The 17,605-nt window shown below is 41.5% G+C and overlaps 1 protein-coding gene across 17 annotated transcripts in view; it reads right to left on the bottom strand.

Annotated features, from left to right (window-relative positions):
- Positions 1–17,605, bottom strand: part of POSTN (periostin) — a 50,928-nt gene that overhangs the window by 16,604 nt on the left and 16,719 nt on the right. For all 17 annotated transcript variants that reach the window (XM_081893961.1, XM_081893972.1, XM_081893971.1 and 14 more), the window contains exons 8-15: positions 14,074–14,286; positions 13,383–13,517; positions 11,860–12,008; positions 8,694–8,830; positions 5,702–5,832; positions 2,768–2,898; positions 2,375–2,477; positions 1,562–1,629 (exon numbers count right to left, since the gene is read on the bottom strand). In XM_081893961.1, coding sequence (XP_081750087.1) covers positions 1,562–1,629; positions 2,375–2,477; positions 2,768–2,898; positions 5,702–5,832; positions 8,694–8,830; positions 11,860–12,008; positions 13,383–13,517; positions 14,074–14,286 — 1,067 coding nt within the window. The remainder of the gene's footprint in view (positions 1–1,561; positions 1,630–2,374; positions 2,478–2,767; positions 2,899–5,701; positions 5,833–8,693; positions 8,831–11,859; positions 12,009–13,382; positions 13,518–14,073; positions 14,287–17,605) is intronic.

Genomic DNA, 17,605 nt, shown 5'->3' with positions numbered 1-17,605 from the left:
TCACAAGGAAGAAATGACCACCACACTGGCAGCACATGGGGTCAAGTTCACATGGCGAGAATGTCATCTGAAGCATGCAACACAGAAGAGCAGAGATCCTTGGAAGTTAATCTAGGACTCACATTAAAAAAAATAATAATCCCATTTTTGGCCAAGAACTAAATGTTCCCACAAAACACAAGGTTGCCAAAACTCCCCTCTAGTAAACATCTAGTAAAACTCAGCCTGTAGACCAAACTCGTCATCAAAACTGAGCTTGCATCCTGATGTTTTCTACCTCCACAGCTGGGGGCAGTATCCCTCTGAACAGCAGCAGCTGCAGGGAATCACAAGTTGGGAGAGCAGCAGTTGTGCTCTGGTCCTGCTCAAAGGCTTCCCACAGACATCTGGTTGTCCACTGAGAGCAGGATGCTGGCTCAGGATGCCATTGGCCTGATTCAGTAGGGCTGTTCTTACATTCTTACCACGTTGTGCATTTTCTTGCAACAGCAGTCAATAAGGTGGAGTAGAGGAGGGGAAACCAGGGGCGAACGAAGGCTAACTGACACCCGAGGTGGGGCAAACCATCGGCTGTGCATGCGTGGCACCGATAAGTACAACGCATGCACTGCACAGATACATATGACACATGTGCGGCGTCGCTACGTAGGGGGCATGTGCGGCATTGCTAGGTAGGGTGCATGTGCCATACGTAGCAACGGCGCACATGACCATACATAGAGGTTTGCAGCCAGCACCACTCGAGCGCCGTACGGATGGTGGCGGGATCCTCTGCTTGCAGCTGCAGCCACAAACGGAGGATCTTCCATGTGCGGCTCAAGCATAGCTGTCAACCTTTCCCTTTTCTTGTGAGGAATCCTATTTGGAATAAGGGAATTTCCCTTAAAAAAGGGAAACAGTTGACAGCTATGCCCTCAAGGCTCTGTCCACAACCAGATACCTTGCCACATACCAAATTATTTCTGTTTTCTTTGCCATTGGTCTCTACTCATTCCAGTTCATCTCTGTGCTGTCCTCTATATTTGCTATTCTCCTGAATAAAAAGCATTTGGGGAATTAATTGTTACTAAGGGCTCTTGGCCCCCATGTCAAAGTCGAGTTTATGGACAGCCACCCCAGCTTGCTCCTTCAGGTGCACCAACTCCAGTCTAAGCAAGGGGCAAGTGTGCAATGGGGTAATGTTCATCACGTAGCCAGGAGGATGTCCCAAAGTGGAGTTAAGAGCATGCATCCCATTTGCAAAGCCCTCTTTCCACCTCACTGTCAGGGTTGTGGCCATCAAAGTGTATTGATGCTTAGTAGGCAACAGGAAAAGAACGTCATGGAATTGATGATCATTAACATTTGGTGAAGTAGATATGCTTTGTGGGATAGGAGTTATTGATGTGTCTCTGCTTTGGGCATCTGCTGGGTGGTTAACTGCCCCACATCTCACTGACATTGCTGTTCTGTAATGAACGTATTTTCTGGCCTCATGGACAAAAAGCTGTGGAAATAAACCCACCAGTGTGATTCAGATTTGGCTCTATGTGTATCACAGATCACAATCTATAGAACATACCTTGAGCTGGATGTACTTAATCAATTTTTTCAGAATTGTGAGGAGCTGATCATTTCCAACAGGTACATCTACGTTTTTGTTTATAAATAAAAAAATAAAAAAGGATGGTGAGATAAAGATAATTTTAACACAGAGAGAAAATCCTAAGCAATACTCTGGTTTGTTCAAAATGGAAAGTCAGTAAAATGTTTCGGCTATGCCCTATATATGAATAACTTGAATTGGCAAACAGGAGAAAGGGATTGTAAAGTTCTCAAATGCACCACCTTTCCTCAGTGTAATTATAAACATAAATATTGTGTTTTTCAAGTACTTCTGTCCCAGAGAGCTAAATGCTTCATTTATTTCTTTTCGATATTTATGTACTCTATACCATCTAAATTACCATCTCTGAGTAATTTTAAAGTAAAATTAAAACCATAAAATGCAACATGAAACAGAACTCGAAAGTGAAAGAAACCCAGCTCTAAACAGGAACTAAAATATAATTAGCAGCAGAGAATTATATCAGTACAATAGTGTGGAAACTGCTAAAATATTTAAGAATAAAAAGCCTGGGAAATAGAAAAGCTCTTTGTGTGCTAAAAATACCATAACATAGGTAACAGCAAAGCTTTTCTGGGGCACCACTCAGAGATAGGAGACGAGTATAATGTTCATTCATCTACCATCAGGTGAGATTTGTGCAGATGACTGAATGAATTTACCAAATGGTCAGATGCTACAGAAAACCTGCTTCCCTTTTGATTGGAAAACAGCGCATGAATGGTCTAAGGAACACAGGTGAATACATTACAATAATCCACAACCCACCTGCGGGATACAGGAGCTTGTCAATGACATGAATCACACCATTGGTTGCCATGAGGTCAGATTCCTTTGCTTTTAAATCATTCACCAGAAGAGTGTCATTCACCTATAGATAAAGGTAAACAACAAAAAGAGAGAATACATTTCCAAACAGTTGAAATAAATATTATTATAATGTTTAGTATCTTATATAGTGGAATACACGTGGTAAGGCAATGTTAGAAAATCCTCTTCTGGCAAAACGCTTTAGGGACTGCAAGAAAAGCCAAAAGGGTTCTGACAAAATCAAAGAAATTTCTTGGCAGGTTTTGCACATCTCTCGGAATACTGTCTCCGTCCTTCAACTTAAATTACAGGGTTAATCATTCTTGTTGAAAGGTTACTCTGAATACTCACCACTTTCAAGTACAATTTGCCACCTTGGATCGTTTTGAGGATGTTGGTCACACGAGGTTCAAATCCGCTTCCAATGAAAACTCCTCGAGTTAAGTGATAAAGCAGAATATTCCTGAGAGCATTTTGGTCCCCTATGGAAGAAAACCAGAGATGGACGTAAGTACGGTTGGATCAATGATTCACCAAGCTTTTCCATTGGCAAGTAAAGTTTCCTACAAGGGAGCTGTTTATTTTTATTTTATTTTTTGTGCTACAGAGAATCTGTTTACCTTTTAATGCCCTAAATTCAAGATCTGTTTTTTTTCCCCCACATCCACAAGGAAAATCAGAGAGTTGAGCTGGGATCAAGAACCTCTGACAAGACCAGAGGCTCTTTCACCCTTGAAAAAGTAAAAATAAAATAAATACACAGTAACAAGGTTGTTGCCTCTAGTAGTGTTCAGAGTTTCATAGAAAGCATAGTAGACTGTGAATAATCCAAGAGATTATCAACTAGGGCTGGATTTTAGTGTATTATTGATTTGTTTATTTCAACAGTTTGTGTATATCTTATTCACAGGCCCCTGAAATTCAACATGGGTATCAACTGGATATGGAATAACTGATTAGTTCAAAATTGGGAAAGGAGTACGACAAGGCTGTACATTGTCTCCCTGCTTATTTAACTTATATGCAGAATTCATCATGAGAAAGGCTGGACTAGATGAATCCCAAACTGGAATTAAGATCGCCGGAAGAAATATCAACAACCTCAGATATGCTGATGACACAACCTTGATGGCAGAAAGTGAGGAGGAATTAAAGAACCTTTTAATGAGGGTGAAAGAGGAGAGCGCAAAATATGGTCTGAAGCTTAACATCAAAAAAACTAAGATCATGGCTACTGGGCCCATCACCTCCTGGCAAATAGAAGGGGAAGAAATGGAGGCAGTGAGAGATTTTACTTTCTTGGGTTCCATGATCACTGCAGATGGTGACAGCAGTCATGAAATTAAAAGACCCCTGCTTCTTGGGAGAAAAGCAATGAGAAACCTAGACAGCATGTTAAAAAGCAAAGACATCACCTTGCCAATGAAGGTCCATATAGTTAAAGCTATGGTTTTCCCAGTAATGATGTATGGATTTGAGCGCTGGGCCATAAAGAAGGCTGATTGCCGAAGAATTGATGCTTTTGAATTATAGTGCTGGAGGAGACTCTTGAGAATCCCATGGACTGTAAGAAGATCAGACCTATCCATTCTTAAGGAAACCACCCCTGAGTGCTCACTGAAAGGACAGATCCTAAAGCTGAGGCTCCAATACTTTGGCTACCTCATGAGAACAGAAGACTCCCTGGAAAAGACCCTGATGTTGGGAAAGATGGAGGGCACAAGGAAAAGGGGATGACAGAGGACGAGATGGTTGGACAGTGTTCTTGAAGCTACCAACATGAGTCTGACCCAAACTGCAGGAGGCAGTAGAATACAGGAGTGCTCTGGTCCATGGGGTCACAAAGAGTTGGATACGACTAAACAACTAAACAACAACAACAAATCATTCAGGAGTAGGTATGGTGATGAAGTTCATTTAATGTTCATGTGCAAACCAGGCAGAGGGCCTTCTCAGTAGTGGCACCCACCCTGTGGAACGCCCTCCCATCAGATGTCAAGGAAATAAACAACTATCTGACTTTTAGAAGACGTCTGAAAGCAGCCCTGATCTTTTACTGTGTTTTTAATGTTCTGTTGGGAGCCTCTCAGAGAGACTGGGGAAACCCAGCCAAATGGGTGGGATATAAATAATAAATTATCATCATCATCATCTTCCGCCATGCATGTGATCACTCACAAGCAGTCTTCAATATGGATCTTTTCATAAACTTTTCACCACCACTCCTTTCTCATCACTGTTCTCGATCTTCAAGCTTAAGGTCGTAAATCTGCCTGGCTCACTGTCATTGTTTTTTTGATTCCCTTCCAATTCAGCATGATTGCATGTGTATTGGAATCCTCTGCTGTGTACTCTGCCTGGTTTTTAAAAATGCATATTCTGTCTACTCCTGCTGTGTCTGTCAGAAGCGTGTATTCTCAGAAAATATCCACTTATTAATTGAATACACTTTGTCTGTAGGAAGTGGAAGTTTTTCCAAGAACAGTCAAGGATCTTTAAAGGCTTAAATTCTGGTCTATGAACGCAGTAAAGATCCGTATTGTATTGTAACGGCTTAATGGTTAGTATCAAAATGTCCAAACAGGAGCTTTGTTGTTTTATTCTGCAATAGACAACCACAGCTGCTATAGAACTTGGTAGAATAAAGAGGTGTCGTCCTCTTTTCAGTCCTAGAGACTTCGGGAAGCTAAAGTGGCCAAGAGAAATCACACAGCATCTCTCACAACCAGGGCCGGATTTAGGTTTGATGAGGCCCTAAACTACTGGAGGTAATGGGGCCCTTTATATGTCCAGCTATCCTTTGTCAACAACAAATTGTCACTGGTTTTTTGTTGTTGAATATATGCTATATGGTAATTTATGGACATAATAGGTATCTAAAGCCATTTGCACATAATATGTATTTTATCAAGTGATTGTTGAACTGAAATCCAATTAAGAAGAAGTATGTTAATAGTGAAATACAACCCTATATATATAAATGAGCAAACCAGTGATATTTTAGGGAGCAAGCTAGTAGGCAGGGCCCATTACTTACATCATAGGAGCCTACACAACACAAAACACTGTTGCTGTATATAGGTTTTAGTTTGTTTTTTATCTTATATTTTGGAAATGTACATCCAGTGTTTTTTCCCTTTAAATTTTTTCGGGGCCCCCAAGAGAGTGGAGCCCTAAGCTATAGCTTGTTTAGCTTATACGTAAATCCAGCACTGCTCACAACATTGAAAAGGACTACTGCAGAGAAGCCACGGCTCTGTGATCTTCTTTTTGTGACCTACTTACTTATCAGGGTCTGTTTCTCCTGCTCAGTCAAGCCTTTGAAAGCATCATTAGTTGGGACAAACAAGGTCCAGTCACCAGGTTGAGAAAGAACCTCTTCTAAGTCTGCTGCTTCCACTAGGCTGAGGAATGTGCTGAGGAAGAAAAGAGAGCACAAAACAATTAACAACTGCCCAGGTTCTGCATGAAGATTCTCCTATTGTTTGAGATGAAGGTGTTCACAGGCAGAAGAGTGTCCCTAAAGACAGATGCATATTATGAAGGAGTGAAGGGTGGCAACTCATCAATCATCATCATATTCACCATCAAGATCTTTTAAAAGCGTTGAAAACTGAAAAAAAAAATCTAAAACCAAGTTTAAAATGTTTCAAAAACATTTTCAGAACAGTTTAAAACTGGTTAGGGAATCTTTTAATGTTTGATGCATTACTGTATTTTAATATTTTGTTGGAAGCCGCCCAGAGTGGGGAAGCCCAGCCAGATGGGCGGGGTATAAATAATAAATTATTATTGTTGTTGTTGTTATTGTTATTTAAAACCTATTCATGCAACTAGTGATTTCAGGGATTGCCAGGAACACTGTCTTTCAGCCATCAAATGCCTGGATAAACAGGGATATTTCTGAATTCCTCCTGGAAGTTAGTAATGAAGGAAACAAGGTACACTTCACCAGGAATTGCCACAAGAAAGTCCTGTCATGGGTCAACGCCAACTAGGAAGTTCCCGGTGGTGGCAACGCCACCAAGGTACCACCTGCCAATTGTAGGGTCTGAGATGGTTGACACTAGGTAAGTTGCTGCTTGAGTCCCAAAACATTTAGAGCTCTGTATGCTAATAATAAGGGGTGTGGGTGGTGCTGTGGTCTAAACCACTGAGCCTAGGGCTTGCCGATTGGAAGGTCAGCGGTTCGAATCCCCGCGATGGGGTGAGCTCCCGTTGCTCTGTCCCTGCTCCTGTTCACCTAGCAGTTCGAAAGCATGTCAAAGTGCAAGTAGATAAATAGGTACCACTCCGGCGGGAAGGTAAACGGTGTTTACGTGTGCTGCTCTGGTTCGCCAGAAAGCGGCTTTGTCATGCTGGCCACATGACCCAGAAAAATCCAGACAAACACCGGCTCCCTCGGCCAGTAAAGCGAGATGAGCGCTGCAACTCCAGAGTTGTTCGTGACTGGACTTAACTGTCAGGGATCCTTTACCTTTATGCTAATAATAACCCCTTGAATTGGACCCAGTAGCTCACTGGCAGTCAGTGCAATACATTCAGGTCTGATGACACGTCCCTTTGTTCTGCCTCCATTGCCAGTATAGAAACCACATTCCACATTAGCTCCAGACCATCTTCAAAGGCAGCCACACATACAGCACATTACAGCAGTCCAGATGGGAGGTCACCAATATGGTGTCCTCAGTTTGTTGTAGGACTCCAATTCCCATCGGGCCCTGCCAGAATGACCAACTTTCAGGGATTCTGGTAGTGATAGTCCAACAACATCTAGAGGGTGCTATATTGGCTATATTTAGGCAATGTACGTGACTGAATTCTACTGGGATGTTTCAGACATAAACAGCAAGGCTGCTGCTTTTCCTCTTTTTCCTCTTTTCCTTGAATTTAAAGAAAGAAAAAGCACCACAAGCATGCTGGGATAGGAGCAACCAGCAAGAAGATACGAACAGCAAGGCGGTGAAAATATAGTACTCTCTTTTTCTGATATACCCTCCGACATTTCTGGCTGGAAAATGTGGAAAGCAATAAATGATTCATTCTCCTAGTCAGATTTTTTTTCCTGGAGAACATTATAGTTGTTGTTTCTTTAAAAAATATTTTGCAGTCTTGCCTCCAGCTTCGTGGACTTGATCATGATAATAGTTGACATTCGCATGCATACGCAATATATCTGCCAAAGTACATTTAGAGGTAGTATATATTTAGAACTCCAAAATGCAAGTACCAAGACAGTTCCTGTATCTTTGCGCTACTCATAAGGAAAATTGGCACAGATGCTGCTTCTCCTATCAATACAGCATTAGAACTGGAATTCTCCCTTCCAACTGTGGTCTGAACTTTATTGTATTTGATTCCTTTGCTATGGCTTGTGGCTGATGCAAATAAAGATTCTATCATCTATCTATCTGTCTATCTATCATCTATCTATCTATCATCTATCTATCTATCTATCATCTATCTATCTATCTATCTATCTATCTATCTATCTATCTATCATCTATCTATCTATCTATCATCTATCTATCTATCATCTATCTATCTATCATCTATCTATCTATCATCTATCTATCTATATCTATATCATCTATCATCTATCTATCTATCTATCTATATCTATCTATCATCTATCATCTATCTCTCATCTATCTATCTATCATCTATCTCTCATCTATCTATCTATCTATCTATCATCTATCTATCTATCTATCTATCTATCATCTATCTATCATCATCTATCTATCTATCATCTATCTATCTATCTATCTATCTATCATCTATCTATCTATCTATCTATCTATCTATCATCTATCTATCTATCTATCTATCTATCTATCTATCTATCATCTATCTATCTATCTATCTATCTATCTATTGTCTGAAAGGTTTGGAGGATTCCCTGGGATCTAGCCCCAGCTTTTCTTTTAAAATTTCATTGTGGACTTATGAGCCACTGTTTGCTTTTTAAATTACTAAGTATTAAAATAATTGTTTCATTTTATGATCCCCCAAACCTCTAATTACAGGTGGCAGGCTATTCACTAAAACTGGTGACAAGAGTCAACCACTCACGATACTTTACGGATTTTATTGTCCTTTTAGATCATTTTAACTCCAAGCCTAAAACAACAACAACAGTTAAACTGAGGGTGGGAATTTTTAAAAGAATGATTCTCAACATCATTCAGTATCAGCATGTATAACTGAAATCTCAACTTTCTGTTTAGTTTGCTGGGGGGGGGGAGTTTTGATACGGTTAAAAATCATGGTTTACCTGAATCGTTTATCCGATCTCAATACTTCATGTAGAGTTTTCTCTGCTGGATCAATTAATTCCCTGAAAATGTGGATAAATCCATTTCTTCCCTCTTTGCTTCCTCGAACCATGCATGAATTCTCAATACATACAGCCTAGTAATGAAAAAATAAACAAAAGTATCACAAAATGCAGCCTTGTGGGTAAACATATTAAACAAGCTCTGGATTATGCAACCTCTCCAAACTTTTGTGCTATATAAAATGTAGTTCACCCAGTTCTCTTGTGGGTGCTTAATTTCTGCTCTTTTCCGGAACCAATGTTCCCTGTTGGCTGTACAAAATGTGCAGTATAGCAACGAATGGCACAGCTTTTTTCTAGATGGATGGAGTTAAAAGAGAATCTCTTACTGATCATGTTTGCATGGGACCAAGAAGTTTGCTTTGGTCCACAAAACTTTTTGAGCTGTTGTGCGACTTTTCAAGGGAAGAAGGGAAGCGAATGTGAAGGAACATTTTCCTACTGTGGCTATGGAGAAACCACAAAAATGTTTTAATTTTTTTTTTTTACTTAAAGCCAGCCATTTGTTTGTATTTGAAATATACCGTTCTCCCCAAATGTGTTTACAAGCTAAGCTGGATGGATATGAAGAAATCCAAGGCAGGAACAGGAAACAGTTTTAAAAGTATCTAAATGGTCTTCAAACATTCTCAGAACCCAAATTTTGCACTCTGGCTCAGATTATTCCCAAGGTTGCGATATCCTGAAAGGTCTCCTTCCCTTTTAAGGCTCACTTTCTCCCCAGATAGCCTTTCCCATCAAACACTTGGATTGATGGGAGAAACTGAATCTGGAAAGATTTCGCTTTCGGTACCGTTCTTTAAAGTACAACTAGCAAAGGAACAGCTCTCATGGTTCAGGCTAGGCCACTAGAGATGGGCAAATTTTGCAAGTTCTCATTTTTCCAATCTTAAATTCAGTTCTCACTGATTTCCCCATCAGTCTGTGATTATTATTTTTAATCCACATGAAAATACAGTGGTACCTCTGGTTACGTACTTTATTCGTTCTGGAGGTCCGTTCTTAACCTGAAACTGTTCTTAACCTGAAGCACCACTTTAGCTAATGGGGCCTCCCACTGCCGCCGCGCCACTGCTGCACAATTTCTGTTCTCATCCTGAAGCAAAGTTCATAACTTAATACTACTTCCAGGTTAGCAGAGTCTGTAACCTGAAGTGTTTGTAACCTGAAACGTTTGTAACCCGAGATACCACTGTACACCAGAATTTCAGTGTGAAGAACTCCTAAGATTTACATTCTTGTATGCAATTTCCCCAAATATACACATTTTTTTTTGCAAAGCAATTCTCTTAATGCATACTTTTGTGTACACAACGTTAGCCTAGCATACATGTTTTTGACATTACTCAGCTGGAGAACTGTACTGCAAAATTCATAAAAGTGTGAATTTTTAAGGATTACTCTACTTTGCTTCATGTATTGTTTGGGAAACATCTAGTTAGGTAGGCTTGCCTTTAAATGTAAGATGAATCAAGTTTCTTCCCCCTCCCTAATGGCAACCCATTTCCAAGTTTAAAGCCTTAGTTCCTCAGATTCTCAGGAGCATCGGGCTCACTAGTCACCTTTCCAACAAGTGAATTTGATTGCTGGCATTAATCCTTGCTCTCTGAAATCACTTTTTTTTTTCATTGATGTACTCAACACATGGAACTGCCTTCCAGTCTTATTCTTCTAATTTGTTAAATCACTGGTCTTCAGCTGGTGGATTGGGACTCACTAGTGGGGCACAACTTGTCCAAGGTGGGTCACAACAGGAGAAGAAGAAGAGTTTGGATTTGATATCCTGCTTTATCACTACCCGAAGGAGTCTCAAAGCCACTAACATTCTCCTTTCCCTTCCTCCCCCACAGCAAACACTCTGTGAGGTGAGTGGGGCTGAGAGACTTCAAAGAAGTGTGACTGGCCCAAGGTCACCCAGCAGCTCCATGTGGAGGAGCGGTGACGCGAACCCGGTTCCCCAGATTACGAGACTACCGCTCTTAACCACTACACCACACTGGCTCTCACACATAGCACTACCTCTATGCAAATATATGGTAAAAAACTAAGAAATGTGTCCCCAAATGCAAATATATGGTAAAAAACTAAGAAATGTGTCCCCAAATGCATTTTGGAGTTAAAAGTCGGTATTGGTTCCCAAGATTCTTGCTTTAAATCATGCACTTTCCCAGCTGCTGTCAATCTCGCAGCTAGACATCATTAAAAAGTACAACTGTGAATAATTCACTACACCTCTCTGTAAAACCATATACAATCCTTCTTTCCCAAAGGCCACACACTGCCAAAAGCTCATGGACAAGATTGCTAACCAGAAACACTGGGGAGATGAAACAATGGACTCATTCCTTATAAGATTTATCTTCAGATACAGAAGAAAAACATTTCAGATCCTGGCTCTTTAGAGCTTGTTCCTGCCCCACTTTAAATCAAAGGAACACTAAGAACACAAGCAGAGCAGGGAAAATCACTGGGCAACTTTCGATACTGGATTTCCATGGAAAATCCAATTTCTGTTAAAACAGGGCAACATAATTTACTCTTATTCTCAAAGGGCATTGGCTCTCTCCAACTGTAAATATTGAAAACTATACAGTCATATAGATCTTGAATGCCTTGGCTCCTGAACAAATTGGCTCCCGAACGATCGAAACCCGGAAGTGAGTGTTCCAGTTTTCAAATGATGTTTGGAAGCTGAATGTTCAACAGGGCTTCCACGGCTGCCAGTTGGCTGCAGGAGCTTCTTGCAGCCAATCAGAAGCCGCACTTTGTTTTTCAAATGTTTTGGAAGTCGAACGAACTTCAAGAATGGATTCCGTTTGACTTCCAAGGTACGACTGTACTGTGTAAAGAATACCTTTCAAAACCAGTACCTGCCAGGTTCCTAGCACAGTCACATATTTAACTATAGAACTGGTGGAGATGGTTTAGCAAGGATTCCAGATTTAACTCTGGGGTCCAAGAATTACATGGATTATTTTTTTTAATAAGGCACACTGAAGTAACTTAATAGTGTAGTGGAGAACCCTATCTCTTTTCCAGAAGTTCCAACACATTGCAATCTTTTGCTGTCATAAATGTTTCCCGAGTTTTAAAATTCACTTACTGTACGATACACAAATACTCTGAGCTTCTTTCCTCCCAGGGTCTCCAAGAACTGTCCATTGTAGAGGTCATTCAGGCCAATTTTCACTTTCAAAATGTGATTCTGCAGAATCAATCTGAGGACCCTCTGGTCCGTAGTTAAGACGTCATCTAACAGTTTGGATAGAACATAATGCCTAAATTAGGTTTTGTTCATGTAGTTTTACATATAATCTCAGATATAATGGGAAATGATAGTCACCTCCATTCAGCTTTGGCCTCATTCTTTCACATCTGTTATTTACCAAAAACCAACAATTGCCTCTTTTTAAAGCATGCAGTAGCTTGCATGATGCACTGTCCTCCACTGAATTCAGATGCGTGAAGAACTATTTGAGTGGTCAAATAAATGCATAGGTGCGGAGAAAGACTGTGTGGAGGGAGGTCCTTTAACTATGTCTCTGGCACAGTGATGGCAGTAGTAGGTTGGGGTGCAGTGACAGTCTTTTCTCTTGGTCAAGACGAGCCTCATTATCCCATATTTGTACCCATCTGGAGCCTCTCCAAGCTCCAAGCTTGGATGTGGATGTGGTTTAGTCATAGACCTAATTGGGAATTTGGGGGGATTGCTCTTACATAATTGGGAATTGGGGGGGGGATTGCTCTTACACTTTTTAAAGCAAGTCCAGACACTTCCATACCAGGAATTTGAGTTAACTGTTACTGTCCTCACAGGCTGTAGTAATGACAACTCAGCCAGGCCAGTCTTGGTGTATATATGTGTGTGTGCATCAAAGAACAGAGCAACAACTCTCCTCCTCCAGCATTTGTGCTTCCACCAGCAGTTGATAAGACTGGCTCCTCAGGAATGCCTCTCCCTCTGAAGCCATGAAAGGTAAAGGTAAAGGACCCCTGGATGGTGAAGTCCAGTCAAAGGCGACTATGGGGTTGCAGCACTCATCTCACTTTCAGGCTGAGGGAGCTGGCGTTTGTCCACAGACAGCTTTCCGGGTCATGTAGCCAGCATGACTAAACCACTTCTGGTGCAACAGAACACCATGATGGAAACCAGAGCATACAGAGCCGTTTACCTTCCTGCCACAGCAGTACCTATTTATCTACTTGCACTGGCATGCTTTCAAACTGCTAGGTTGGCAGGAGCTGGGACAGAGCAACAGGAGCTCACCCTGTCGTGGGGATTCGAACCACCGACCTTCTGATCGGCAAGCCCAAGAGGCTCAGTGGTTTAGACCACAGTGCCACCCACGTCCCATGACAGTGAAGCAACCATAGCTGGAACTACCAGGCACTCACTCCTAGCCATGGAGGTCCTATGGACTTCCAGCAACAGGTCTCACAGAGCTATCTTCTTGTATTGATCAAGACTTATTTGTAGAATCTGAGCATCCTAAATCTATCAAGGGGATTTCAGTTTCAGTGATTGTAAGTAGTTTCAACTCTATTGTGTTGGACGTCTTCACAAAGTTCTTGAAGAAGATATTTAAGAGTTATTTTTAGTGCCACCAAGTCTGTCAGTCTACCTACCGGAGAAGGCCCCATTCACTGGAGCTAGCAAGGTATATTCTTCCTCTGGCTTTAAAGCTGCGGCCAAGCCAACCTGAGACACCAGGTCTTTGAAGGTGGTTTGTTGAGGACCAGCAAGCTCTATAACTTGCTTAGCTGAAATTGAGGAAGAAATGGGTGGACATTAGGTTTCGCTCCAAAACTCTTGCCAAACAGAGAAATATTTTTAAAAGGATACACAAGGAATATCCATAGAGTTCATAAATGGGTTACTTCTTCAAAAGAGACAATTAGTTGAGACTACCTTCCTATCTATTCCAGGGGTCAATTAGTACTAGAGAAAGTGCATAGGATTGGAAGTCGCCTGTGTGTCACTCTCAAGTCAAATCTTTAAAAATGTAGTATAAACACAGACAACTGGGAAACATTGGCCTGCGAGCGCTCCAGTTGGAGAACAGCCTTTACCAAAGGTGTCATGGGCTTTGAAGACACTTGAACTCATGAAGAAAGGGAGAAATGTGCTAAGAGGAAGGCACGCTTGGCAAACCCTCACCGTGACCAACTCCCGCCCAGAAACCTATGTCCCCACTGTGGAAGGATCCAGAATTGGCCTCCACAGTCACTTATGGACTCACTGTTAAAACTGTGTTTATGGAAGACAATCTTACTCGGCTATGAGTGATCGCCAAAGAAGAAGAAGAAGAAGACTCACCGGAGTCAGGAATAAGCACTTGGTCTACTAGATGAATGACACCATTGCTTGTCACAATGTCTTTTCGCTTCACCATTTTGACGCCATTGATTGTCAAGCTTTCGCCATCACAGCCAACTTCGACAGTATTGCCTTCCAAGGTCTCGTAGACACCTCCACTCATGATGGCTTCAGAACACTGGAGAGTATTCAGAATGTGGAACTTCATCAGAGCTAAACAGGGGAAAGAACAGAAAGGACTCAAATGAAACCTGAGGCGATGTTGCAGCCATCTAAAACTGGTACGTTTTAGAAAATACAATGCCATTATAAACAGTTAATGTAATGAGTTTTGCTTTTGACATTCATTTCCACTAGAGATTGGAACAATGTTCTTAACTATTTAGGGGGAAAGAGAGACTCCCACATACCTTTAGTAGTACCCATATTGAAACATTTGCTATGTGGTGGTTCCAGCTAGAAAAGCGAGTGTGGGCTGCACTTGAAAAAGACTTTTACAAGCATCATATGCCTTTGGACAAGGGCTTAGCCCTTCAAATGTACATTTCATTGTGAATTTTATTTTGTACCTTGCAACTTATTACACTTACATTAGAATCAAAATCATGAGCAGAAAAATAGCAAAACCATTGAATAGCACATATAGCTAGGGATATTTGGAACATATATTTAAACTGTTTCATTAAAAAGAACAACCTGTACATTATCTCTTTGATGGCAATATGTGACATGAATCAGTAACTTGCTGCTTGTGGGAGGGGGGCAGAGGGAGAGGCAAAAGTTGCCAGTGCTGCTTATTTCAGACAGTTCATACTCAGCTGCCAGAACGGTGCTGGTTTCACATATCAATCTCTTAGCCATTCCTGCATTGCAGGGGGTTGGACTAGATAATAATAATAATAATAATAATAATAATAAGAAGAAGAAGAAGAAGAAGAAGAAGAAGAAGAAGAAGAAGAAGAAGAAGAAGAAGTAGTTTTATTTATATCCCGCCCTCCCCAGCCGAGGCCGGGCTCAGGGCGGCTAACAACATTAAAACAGTACAACATTATAAAACATTATAAAAATGAATTAAAATCAAAATTGATGGCAACCGTAAACTAAAGTTTTGTAAAGATTGCCAAAGGAAGGAGTCAGGCTGCGCCCTGACCAAAGGCCTGGTGGAACAGCTCTGTCTTGCAGGCCCTGCGGAAAGATGTCAAGTCCTGGAGGGCCCTTGTCTCTTGTGACAGAGCGTTCCACCAGGTTGGAGCCGCAGCCGAAAAAGCCCTGGCTCTAGTTGAGGCCAGCCTAACCTCTCTGTGGCTTGGGACCTTGGGGTCTCTTCCAGCTCTACAGTTCTATGATTCTGTGATTCTACTATGTTATGCACGAATCTCAAACCCAATCGCATTTAGCCAATAACCCTACACTAGGGGTGAGGAAACTTTTTCAGCAGGGGGCCGGTCCGCTGTCCCTCAGACCTTGTGGGAGCCGGACTATATTTTTTGGGGCGGGAAATGAACAAATTCCTATGCCCCACAAATAACCCAGAGATGCATTTTAAATAAAAGGACACATTCTATGCATGTAAAAACACCAGGCAGGCCCCACAAATAACCCAGAGATACATTTTAAATAAAAGCACACATTCTACTCATGTAAAAACACCAGGCAGGACCCACAAATAACCCAGAGATACATTTTAAATAAAAGGACACATTCTACTCATGTAAAAACACACTGATTCCCGAACCGTCCGTGGGCTGGATTGAGAAAGCCATAGGGTCGGATCCAGCCCCCGGTTCTTAGTTTGCCTACCCATGCCCTACACGTTCATACCACAGGTTTCCCAAGTAGCAATGCAGTTCTCCTAATGAGCTGTCACAACCCAAACATACTATGATGAACCGAGCATCTGAATTCAAAAGCAGAAGCCACAGGAGAAAGCAATATGCAGCAACCCCACTAGCCCCTGTGTGGCATAAAAAGTCTTCGTCCAGTTTCTGGAACACTGTGAGGGAGCCAGTTTAATGAGGTTCTTTGGGCAGGGAGACCTATAGTAGAGAATTTTAAACTTGGTTGTCTCTCAGCAAGGCTGTTGAAACTATTCTAACCGTTGCCACTATCATAACATAATAATAGCTCTGGATTATAATAATAGGTTATTACATCTATCATGACTGCAAAACTCATGAGCCCTTAATCAAATAATATGATCCCTATATTTAAAATGTGAATTGGAGACCAATATTTGACCTGAACTTTTATTTACAGTGCACTTAAAAGACAGCGATGATCTAAGATATTTTAGTACTTGAGGAAGGAAGTTCAAATTCCCCCTGCAATTGTAAAAATGTAATAAGCACACTAATTGACACCTAGCTCTGCCTCACAATAGAGGCAGCCCTAAAAAAAACACACACACCAAAAAGTGGTCACATTTCTCTTTGTGCTCCCCGACTTATTCCTTTTCAATGGACAAAATAGGCTAGTGGCCAGTCAGTCGGTAACCATAGAATCAATTTTGTCCCCCAACCACATCTACCTATTTTAGTGCGAAGCTACACACTCTTTTTTCTTTAAAATATCAGTCTGCTTCTGGTGCACTGTGATAACATGGAAAAGAAAGCTTCACTCTTCCCCCCCTTTTATGCAGCATTTTCTGCGGTGCCAAGTGGGGTAATTGATCTAACAGGCTGGTTGGGAATTCCCTCCCGGTAAGACGGTTCTCAGCTGGCATGCGGCAAAGGTGTTACGAGAGAAGCAGTAAGTCTAAAGGCATTTCCAGCCCTTTCCTGCCAATCTTTCACAGGCGCATGGTCCCTCTGAGGTAAAAAACCAACTGGAGTGAGTTATAAAATCGACAGCCAGACCAACAACTAGACCTGACGCCTAGGTAAACTGCCAAGGAACTTCTCTAACTTAAACATCTGACTTTGTAGTTTCCCTTCCTTACCAGAAATTTCCCTTTTTTTATCAGGGACAATGCTTTGGTCATGGTCAAATACCCCTCAATTTGATTTGGAAACGGCTCTGCTAGAGAATTCTCCTGGGAGAGGTTGCTTTCTCCTCAGAGAGTTCTAAACTGAGGTCTTACTTGAAATACCAGGTTTCTTGAAAGACCACTTCCTTCCAAATGTACCTTCTTCAAGCTTAAGAAATCCTGCTCCTGGTGAAGTCAGGAAGGTACCGTATTTTTTGCTCTATAAGACTCACTTTTTCCCTCCTAAAAAGTAAGGGGAAATGTGTGTGCGTCTTATGGAGTGAATGCGGGCTGCGCAGCTATCACAGAAGCCAGAACAGGAAGAGGGATTGCTGCTTTCGCTGCACAGTGATCCCTCTTGCTGTTCTAGCTTCTGAGATTCAGAATTTTTTTTCTTTCTTGTTTTCCTCCTCCAAAAACCAGGTGCGCCTTACTTTGCATGACTTTCTATGGGAAAGTGTGCCTTGGTTTTGGAACGCTTTGGTTTTGGAATGGACTTCTGGAACAGATTAAGTTTGAGAACCAAGGTATTATTATAAGCTGCCCAGAGAACTTTGTGTTATGGGG

This window comes from Podarcis melisellensis, assembly GCF_964234715.1.
Source record: "Podarcis melisellensis genome assembly, chromosome: 17".
In the NCBI taxonomy this organism is placed as follows: domain Eukaryota; kingdom Metazoa; phylum Chordata; class Lepidosauria; order Squamata; family Lacertidae; genus Podarcis; species Podarcis melisellensis.
Note: the sequence above shows the minus strand (reverse complement) of the source record. Positions and strands in the feature narration are given on the sequence as shown.